Raw genomic sequence first — 10,497 nt, 5'->3', positions numbered from 1 at the left:
GTATAGTATGTCTTTTAAAATTGCATCAAAAAGTCATAGTATAGTATGTCGTTCAAAACAGCATAAAAAGTCAGTATAGTTTGTCATGAGATAAAAGTGTGATAAAACTACCTGTAGGTGTACATGTGAATAATAAAATGCTACAGTGAGTCAAAGGAAATGGCTGAGTGCAGTAGAGTGAAGAAAACAGATCAGAGAATGAACTTTCATGAGACTTTTATTCGCGACAGCAGGACAGGTGCATCATTTACACGTTAACGTGTCACCATATTTTTTCTCTGTATAAATATAAGAGCTTGCAGTTTTGGTCTGTGAAGATGAGGTAATAAAACACATGTTAAACATCTGTGTGTTTCAGGTAAGGAGGACCTGCTGTCCCAGAAGGACTACGAGTCGGCATCTCTGATGGAGATCAGAGCCCTGATGAGGAAGCACGAGGCATTCGAGAGCGACCTTGCCGCTCACCAGGACAGAGTGGAGCAGATCGCTGCCATCGCCCAGGAGCTGAAGTAAGAAGCTTGGACAGAGACACGCAGACATACAATTCTTGTTCATGTTTTGGGTGCTTTAATTTAGTATCATATCAGTTTAACAGAGGTGTGTGTGTCTTTGGGGGCTTTTAAGGACACAATGGGGAGAAACTGTGAGGAGGAATGAGAATTGAGATGATTAGATTGAGGGCTTATATGGAGACTGTAGCAGGGATAGGAGAGGAGAGAGTGAGCGACTGAAGTGTTTCGGGACTCTTAATTGTCGCGATCGGAGAGATATGTTGAGAGCAGACGAGGATGTGAATACAGCGAAGAACAAAAGTGGGAATGAGTGGAGAGCATGTTAATGAGAGGGATAAAAAGATGAAAGGATGAGTCATGAAAGAGCAGAAACCTCTGATCTCACTGTTTCGTTATTCCTCACCACTCCTCTGGGCTTTTTCCACAGATAGTTCTGATACCACCTCTTTGATGCTATGTACACCATAATGCTGAATATGTATGCATGCCACACATAACTTCTCATTCATTACTTTTAATGCAGATGTATACTCAAAAGCAAAATGTTCTCAGATGACCCCTCAGAGCAGGATGGGATAGCTCATGTAATGGCATTAAGCGCTCCTGATATTTGGGGGAGCATATGTGAGTTGAACTTTGGGGAATGTAATAGTTTGTCAGAGGGCCTTTAAAAGGTGGCAGGTGTTTTGCATCTTTACAAAATGCCACACAGAAGGTCAGTTTCCCGAGTTGTTGATATTTTGAATTACCTGTCCCCATTTTTACATATTTAAAAGTAGTCTCACTGCAAATAAAAGTTTAAAGAATAAATGTGCTGAGTTTACCGTTTATTGATGGTGTGACATTTTCTTATGAGAATTAACGCCTTCACACTTACTCCATGCTACAGAGGTTTAGTAAAGACAACATTTCGATCCTACTTGGATTTTTGTACGGTCAAATATTTGTGTGCAGGTGTCTCCTTAATGTATGCTCTTGTTTGAAAGACTTACACCTATGTCATGTGCTCATAATTATTCTCTCCCAACACAAATCATAAAAATGTGCCAAAAAGTATGTAATAAAAAAATCATATGAATTTAAAAAAAATGTAATTGTAATTAAAAATTAATGAATCCATAGTATAGTATGTAAATAATTTAATTACAAAAAAAGATAAAAATCCATAGTATGTATGTAAATACTTTTTAAAAAAATGATTAAAAAAAAAAAATCCATAGTACAGTATGTAAATATTTTTTTAAAAGATAAAATCCATAGTATAGTATGTAAATAATTAAAAAATTATAAAAATCCATAGTATAGTATGTAAATAATAAAAGATAAAAATCCATAGTATAGTATGTAAATATTTTTTTAAAAGACAAAATCCATAGTATAGTATGTAAATAATTAAAAAATTATAAAAATCCATGGTATAGTATGTAAATAATAAAAAAAGATAAAAATCCATAGTATAGTATGTAAATATTTTTTTAAAAGACAAAATCCATAGTATAGTATGTAAATAATTAAAAAATTATAAAAATCCATAGTATAGTATGTAAATAATAAAAAAAGATAAAAATTCATAGTATAGTATGTAAATATTTTTTTAAAAGATAAAATCCATAGTATAGTATGTAAATAATTAAAAAATTATAAAAATTCATAGTATAGTATGTAAATAATAAAAAAAGATAAAAATCCATAGTATAGTATGTAAATAATTGTAAAAAAAAAAGAAAAAAAAGAGAGTCATAGTATGTAAAGAATTGTGAAATTTGATAAAAATCCAGAGTATAGTATGTAAATATTGTAAAATTTTCAGTCATAGTTTGTAATAAAATAATAATGAGTGTTTCTAAGTTCAAACTGCTCTGCAGTTGATTCCAGTAATGAGGTGCATAATACCATAAACCAGTCTTCCCCAGCTCAGTGTTAGTGTGACGGACTTTTAAAACCAGTCTCTCCTGTGATCTGGTTCCATGTCGATGATTTTGGTACACAACTGAGGATGTTCGGTATCCTGGTGTGTAGATGTCTTCTAGCTGCCAGTGATGTCAAGCCAACCTTTTATATATACATACATACATACATCTCCACATGAAGCCGCAGTTTAGTATGTAATAAAAAACTCATAGTCGTAGTATGTGGTTAAACAATCAGAAAAATGTCATTAACAAGCCATAATATACATGTAATAAAAAATAAATATGAATTGCACAATGAAGCCATAATATACATTTAATAAAAGATAAATATAAATTGCACACTGAAGCCATAATATACATTTGCCAGTCTGTGTGACACTTATTTATTTATTTTTATCAGTACAGAGGTTTAATGCAGCTGTGTTTGACTCTTGTCGTCTCCTCCAGTGAGCTGGACTACCATGATGCTGCCTCAGTCAACGCCCGCTGCCAGGGCATCTGTGACCAGTGGGACAACCTGGGCACCCTCACCCAGAAGAGGAGGGACGCACTGGAGGTACACTCTGTGAAACACTCACAATACAAACACAACATTATGGCAGCGAGGTAATTAAGGTGACAGTAGTAAATGGGTTCTACAAATTCCAAAGTCTGTTTTTAAGTAAGTTAATCATCTCATTTCATTTTCATAACAAGCAGTGCCTCTGTCCACGTTATGGTTTTTGTAACACAAGTCTTGACTGTGTGTCTGCAGCGTGTGGAGAAACTGTGGGAGACTATTGACCAGCTGTACCTGGAGTTTGCCAAGAGAGCAGCGCCCTTCAACAACTGGATGGATGGAGCCATGGAGGACCTGCAGGACATGTTCATTGTCCACAGCATTGAGGAGATTCAGGTACAGCACAGCCAGCATCATACATGCACGAAGACACTATATATTTTCAGCTAGGGATGTCCTGATCAAGTGTTTTCGCCCCTGATACAAGTCAGTTCATACTGAGTATCTGCCGAGTCCTGATGCGATACCTCTATTTTCCTCGATAAAACAGCTGCACAGTGCACCCGTCAAGTACTTTAAAGTTATTATACTCGATCCAGTGTATGTGTATGACTGAATAGCTGCAGTGCATCAGGACAAAAAAACATGCATCTAAGCTGTTCCTTAATGTTTCTTACTTTTTCTTTTTACAAAACAACAGCATATAAAATAACAAACCGTCCCTTTAATCTTTCTGGCTTTGTCGCTGTCTGGAGGGGTTTCCTCTCTCCCTTTAAGAGAGTATTCTCCAGTGTTTGCTGCTTCGGTGCAGCCTCTGTTACCTGGATGGTCTGTATTCAGTTGAGTGTTTATTTTCGTCATCTGTGCATCTTTTGCATAGGTTACATTACTATATCAGCCTACTCTTACTGACTCTTTGCTTTTGGGGCATTTGGTGCACTTGCAGTAACATGGTGAGTGTGACAGACCACTGTCTGTCTCTCTTACGCCTGCGGTGAAACACTGCAACAGTGTCAATGCAAAGTAAAACGCACAAGAGACACTAAAACTTTGGTAAATTACATAAACATTTAATTTTGCTGTCCTTTATGGCGTGTGGTGTTTTGCCGCAGGGGAGGCTCATATTCATATCGCCCATACATGGAAGCTCAGCAGAGTGGAAGATGGAAGTTGCAGAGTTAATACCGGCTGCACTCGTTGCGCACTGTGCATGAAAACTTAGCGAGTAAACACACCTGGCCCTATATAGATAAATATAGCCGATACTGATAAGTTAAAAATGCCAGTGGCTCCGATATTGATCTTTGAGATTGGATCAGGACATTCCTAATTTCAATGTTGTCTCAATATATGTATCTCTACTTCAAAACACAGACGATTATTTGCAGTCATTTACCTTTTTATAGTTAAGCTGTAAAATCACTCGTTTGTTATGCTTGACTGTTTTGCTTTAAGAGCTCCACATGCAGTCCTTGTATTTGTAGAGTCCACTCATATGCATCATTAAATCCATTGAAAGAAATGCCATTTTTCTCTTAACGATAATTCACCAAAATAAACCTGAATTGTGACCAGAAAAGCAAAAAATATAGATGTACAAACCCAAACGTCTGCACTGACAGGGACTCTAGGAGTCAGTATTAAAGAGAAAAGAGTGAGCAGGAATACATGTCAGTATCTCTCCTGCTGTGTCGGACCCCCTCAGGATGGAGGTGGGAAGTTCTGGCATGTGACATTTGAGAGTTTGCATTCATGAGCCAACTTCTGACTTGGCAGTTCAGTCAGCAGCACACGAATGCACCTGTTTTGGCAGACTTTTCTGTTTGTTCAAATCTAACAGAAAACATACAAAACTCAGCACCTTCACTCACCAGTCCAGTGTAACACTGATCTAATCTGTCTCTAGAGTCTGATCACCGCTCACGACCAGTTCAAGGCCACTCTGCCCGAGGCCGACAAGGAGCGCATGGCCACCATGGGCATCCACAACGAGATCCTGAAGATCGCCCAGACCTACGGCATCAAGCTGTCTGGAATCAACCCTTACACCAACCTCAGCCCCCAGGACATCAGCACTAAGTGGGACACTGTGAGTCACATCAGACACACCCAACAATCACCACGTGGGACTCATAGCAAAGGAGCATGGGAAATAACAAAACAATTAAGCAGGATCACCTCCTGAATCTGCTTAATTTCTGTTTAGTGTGAGTTGACATAATGTAAACAGGAAATGTAAACCTTCACACAGCTGCATTTGGTCATCTGGCTAATAATAAGTCAGTGCATACACAGCGACAGGTCATAAATAGTGCAGCACATTTAAGTTTGAGTGTCACTGAATACTGCAGAACACAATCTGTCAGAGCAGAGTGACACACATCGGACCATCTGTGCTGAAAAAATAGATTCAGTTCCTGTAGGAATCATAAACAAGCCGCACTGTTAACGCTTCATTAATATAGGCCTATATTTTATCTACAAGTGCACGTCACACACTGAGCGAGCCGCCTGTTAATGACGCTGTGGGCTAATGGGCATGTAGCTACTTCCATGTTTCAGATGATACGTCATGTTTGTAGTCGACCAATGAAGATGAGTTTACATATCACCTTGGGTTCGTCCTTCACCTTCTCAAAATGATCCCACACTTTGGATTTCCTGCCCAACATGTTATTAACTAGCCTGTGGAATAACCGCAGGTACTGAGCGTGGCCACTTCCTGTGTCTGTCCTTTCAAATTAAATTCCCACATGGTCCAGTCATATAGGATTTGATTTATTTTGACCTTTCTGGTTTTCCCTAAAGTTGTAAATGGATTTTGGTACCTTGGTTTCACAGTGGTTGGTGTTAATGTATCCACCTGCAGGTGAAGCACCTTGTTCCCCTCAGAGACCAAATGCTCCAGGAGGAGGTGGCCAGACAGCAGGCCAACGAGAGGCTGAGGCGCCAGTTTGCCGCCCAGGCCAACATCATTGGACCCTGGATTCAAACCAAGATGGAGGTACGGTGTTACTGTGACACAGCAGAGTGTCAGAGGTAGAAAAGGAAACTGCACTTTAACTTGAGTAAGGTGTAAAAGATTCTCTGTAGTTGTCTGGGATTGACTGTACAGATATAAAAACAGACTGTCTTTGAGGACTTGCCCTTCAGATGTTGTGATTCTCCTCCTCTGTGCGCCTGCAGGAGATCAGCCACGTGTCTGTGGACATCGCCGGCTCCCTGGAGGAACAGATGAACAGCCTGAAGCAGTACGAACAGAACATCATCAACTACAAATCCAACATCGACAAGCTGGAGGGAGACCACCAGCTCAGCCAGGAGTCCCTCATCTTCGACAACAAGCACACCAACTACACCATGGAGGTACTCTGCTGCAGCTTTGGCGTTCAGCCGACCTCCCACCCTCCACCTCTTGTTTCTTTGCTCCAATTGTATTTTCTCTGCCTCTGTTCCTCCATGGCTGCAGCATGTGCGCGTGGGCTGGGAGCAGCTGCTCACCACCATCGCCAGAACCATCAACGAGGTGGAGAACCAGATCCTGACCCGCGACGCCAAGGGCATCAGCCAGGAGCAGCTCAACGAGTTCAGGGCCTCCTTCAACCACTTCGACAGGGTGAGGCGTTCACTGACCTTGAAAAGGAATCTCCCACTATGTGGATGTTGGATTATATTGGGATTATTCAGTCATGACAAACAGAGAAATACATAATAAACAACACAAACCACAATGTAGAGCTTATATCTTTATTTTTGAACTTAAAAATCAGTTTGACAGATAATTGTGAATTTTTTTTTTGTCCTAAAATGTAGCGTTAATGCTCGATATTAATTAAGAAGTTAAAAATGGGCATTTTTACGAGCTGTTCCAGTGATAAAAAATACAAATGTGTTTGTCCTTTGCAGAAGAGAAACGGCATGATGGATCCAGACGACTTCCGTGCCTGCCTCATCTCCATGGGTTACGATCTGGTTAGTACAACACGACTCGTGGCTTCTCCTTAGTTTCATTTTGTTCAGGAAGTTTAAAACAAATTGAAATCTGACCGTACATAGGTTTAATTTTTATCTGGTGTTTTGCTAATAACTGATACGATCCTCATCTCTGTGACAGGGTGAGGTGGAGTTTGCTCGCATCATGACTTTGGTGGACCCCAACAACACAGGCGTGGTGACCTTCCAGGCCTTCATCGACTTCATGACCCGCGAGACCGCCGAGACTGACACTGCAGAACAAGTCATGGCCTCCTTCAAGATCCTGGCTTCAGACAAGGTAAGCGGACACACACAGCGTCCTGTTAGCTTTACACCAACACAGTAGTTACAGTTTTGAATGAGACAGTACGAGAGGTAAACAGTTTAGAGGTCAAATCTGATAATGCTCAAAGGTTCATTACAACTACTCTTACTTCTATAGTTTTGGTCATCATTACTGTCTGTTAATATATCGTACCCGCCCAAGTAACTGCTAATATCTGGGAACACTGACATCGCTGCAACAAAGTCCTGCAGTCACCTGATGTCTTGGCAATGGAAACAAATAATTTGTTTAGTTTCTAATAGTCTTCTGAGGTGTAGAAAGACATCAGACAGTGAATAAAATAATCTTTACCTCACTAAATTCTGGACACAGAGCCTATTGTGCAAACTGTACCAGTTTATTAAAAGGTATGTTTTTAAACCGGTGTTAAAATGGAAAGCCTGGAACAGCAAGTTAGGCGTGAGCCAGCTTTGTGATTCTTTAAAACCCAAGTTAAGCCCAAAGATAGCTTGCTAACACACTAATCTCACTTTGTGGTACAGGTGCCTGGTTTCCTGAGTGTCAGTGTTCCCAGATCTTAGCAGTTACCCAGAGAGCGAAGTGCTGAAAGGGATGTCCGTGATTAACCATTAATCCTCACCGGCCTGTAGTTTAATTTTGCTACTCTTCAGTTTACTACATTGCACACCACTCAGGTCTGGTGGGAGACAGACATCTGGCTAGCCACATTTACATTTGGAAACATATTGCCAGCCCTGCACTGCACACTGGTCAGGTTGGTGATAACCCCTAGTAATACCATCCCAAACTAACAGCGTTGCTGTGGAAACATTGTGCCCTCCCTCTGGTCTCCCCAGTGAAACATCCCTTTAGCACTGTTAATGTTAGCTCTGCTACCACGGCTAGTGGTGCTAACATAATTAACAATGCAAAAGGGGTTTTGCAGCTCACAATGAAGCTGCTTACTCACAAGGGGGACCAGAGGGTCACCACCATGTTTCCGCAGCAACATCACCCCGCCACTGGGACAGTGTTACCAACAGTAATCGGGAATGAGTTGCACCGCAAGCTAGCTCCCACTCAACCTGGCTGGTGTGCAGTGCAGAGCGGCCAAGGCTAATGTTAGCTAATCAGATGAGACTGGGCAGTGGGCACTTTGTTTCCACATGTTAACAACGCTAACCATCTGTCCGTCAGTGGAGAACCAGATTAGTTACGGTTAATGTGTGTCGAGCTATCAAAAGCAAAATTATCTGAAACCACCATCTCTTAAAGGGATAGTTCAGAGATTTTGAAGTGGGGTTGTATAAGGTACTTACCCATAGTCAGTGTATCACCTACAGTAGATGTCAGTTGGCACGCCTCTTGCTTGGAGAAGCAGAAGGAGCACTGACACAGAAACTAAACAATGCTTATGAACAAGGGCAGCAGCAAAAATGTAGTTTAACCCCTTAAACAAAAAAAATCAATATTAGTTTAAGTGTACACTACATGGAGAATATTTTTACTGCTTTACCTTGATGTCAGACAGCGATTTCTGACAGGGAAGCCGTTACAGCACTCTCTTCAAAACCAGACTCCATTGAGAACAATACAGAATTTTTAGTTGGTTAAAATAGGTTTTGCTGCTGCCCCCGTCCAAAACAGTACATTGTGTAGCTTCCCTGTCAGTCACTACTGGGGGCGTACCAACCGCAATCTACTGTAGACAATACACTGACTGTGCTTCAGTACCTAAAACAACCCCAATGGTAAAGATTGTAACTATCCCTTTAACATTGGTAATAACCCTGTTATAACACTGTATCACCAATAGTAATCCTGGATAATAATGCCAGAGAATGAAACATTTGTCAGTCAGCAGTTAAAACTTCAGTACTTTCTCTTTGCCTGTATAAATCACAACCCGCCTCCCTCTCTCCTCCAGAACTACATCACAGTGGAGGAGCTGCGCAGAGAGCTGCCGCCCGAGCAGGCCGAGTACTGTATCAGCCGCATGACTAGGTACATCGGAGCCGACTGCCCCTCCGGCGCCCTGGACTACATCTCCTTCTCCAGCGCCCTCTACGGAGAGAGCGACTTATAAACACAGTCGCGTCTTCTCTTCACCTCCTCCTATCCCTTCTTCCCAGCTCCTACTATTTCTCCTATGTGGAGAGAGCAATTTAAACCCCTTCCACTGCCCTGATCATTTCCCCTTCTCCCCAACCCTCCCTCCCTCCTTCCATGCCCAAACCCACTGCCCAGAGAGGGGGAGAGTAGAAGGCTTTGCTCAAACCTTAAAGGCTGTGTTTGTCCCTCATCAGAGTGCTTTGAAAAACCAGGAACGTGCTGGGTATTGCACTGAACTTATGTAAGCAGCATACATATAACATACCTGCCTTAAGGAGACTTAACACAGGGAGGTAATGAGGGAGAGTTGGTTAGAAAGTTATTGAGCAAAGCCTCCTGCTCTCCCACTCTCTCAGATGACATATTTTTTTGTAGAAGGGTAATTAAAGAACGTGATAAAACAAAAAGCTGGTTGGTCAGTTGGCTTGGTTGGTTGTGTATTTGTGCAGATGCATGCTATGTTGAAGTTTAGAAACGCTGTCTTTGAGTCTCTGACTCTCCTTAACCACAGAAACATGTCGGTCAGCAGAGGAGAGAAGCAGGTCAGGTGCTACGATACGTTACAAAGCCAGTCTGAAAATAAAAACCACAGCACTGTGAAGCCTGAATGTTAGCAACACAAACATCTTAAAGCCTTAAGCTCAGGAACTGACGGAGGGCGAATGGGAGCGCCTACACTTTAAAGCACTGGATATTAAGATGCAGGCAGAGAGCAAAGCACTGTGGGTAAATACAGATAAAGAAAGGGAGCGCCATGGCTGGATGGGGACTTAAGAACGAAGACAGAAAGACCGATCCCACACGTCTCTCCAAATTTAAAATCACATCTAAAGATATGAAGGTGATTTTTCTTTACATGACAGAGGGGCGACGTCAGGGCATCAGGAGAGGACAAGCTAACAAGAACAATACTGTATGTGGGACCACAGCAGGCCTATGGCAGTGACGAAGCAAATAGGGTTTTGGTCCCACTGACAGGTCAGCCATGATTATCAGTGTGAGTCGACGCCTACGTGTGCATGATTTTGATTTCACCTGTGCTCCATTCTGCTCCTCAACTCATTCTGTCCCTCATCATCGATGACACAAAACTCACTCTCACAGTTAAAAAAAAACCTCAACTTGGAATAAAAAAGGAAAATTATATTACTAAACAGCAGTTGTGTTGTTCTTTTCTTGCTACACTGATACGAGACAAAC

General features: G+C 41.4%; 1 protein-coding gene across 1 annotated transcript in view; it reads left to right on the top strand.

Moving 5' to 3' along the window:
• The window catches only part of actn3b (actinin alpha 3b), a 51,532-nt gene extending 41,081 nt beyond the window's left edge, over nt 1-10,451 (top strand). Inside the window, exons 12-21 of the mRNA XM_050067008.1 lie at nt 359-509; nt 2,873-2,981; nt 3,180-3,320; nt 4,831-5,013; nt 5,794-5,928; nt 6,111-6,290; nt 6,394-6,540; nt 6,831-6,896; nt 7,039-7,197; nt 9,113-10,451. Of these exons, the coding sequence (XP_049922965.1) occupies nt 359-509; nt 2,873-2,981; nt 3,180-3,320; nt 4,831-5,013; nt 5,794-5,928; nt 6,111-6,290; nt 6,394-6,540; nt 6,831-6,896; nt 7,039-7,197; nt 9,113-9,271 (1,430 nt within the window). The 3' untranslated portion in view covers nt 9,272-10,451. The remainder of the gene's footprint in view (nt 1-358; nt 510-2,872; nt 2,982-3,179; nt 3,321-4,830; nt 5,014-5,793; nt 5,929-6,110; nt 6,291-6,393; nt 6,541-6,830; nt 6,897-7,038; nt 7,198-9,112) is intronic.
• The last annotated feature ends 46 nt before the right edge of the window (nt 10,452-10,497 follow it).

Source organism: Epinephelus moara, chromosome 17, assembly GCF_006386435.1.
Source record: "Epinephelus moara isolate mb chromosome 17, YSFRI_EMoa_1.0, whole genome shotgun sequence".
NCBI classification, from domain to species: Eukaryota; Metazoa; Chordata; class Actinopteri; order Perciformes; family Serranidae; genus Epinephelus; species Epinephelus moara.
Note: the sequence above shows the minus strand (reverse complement) of the source record. Positions and strands in the feature narration are given on the sequence as shown.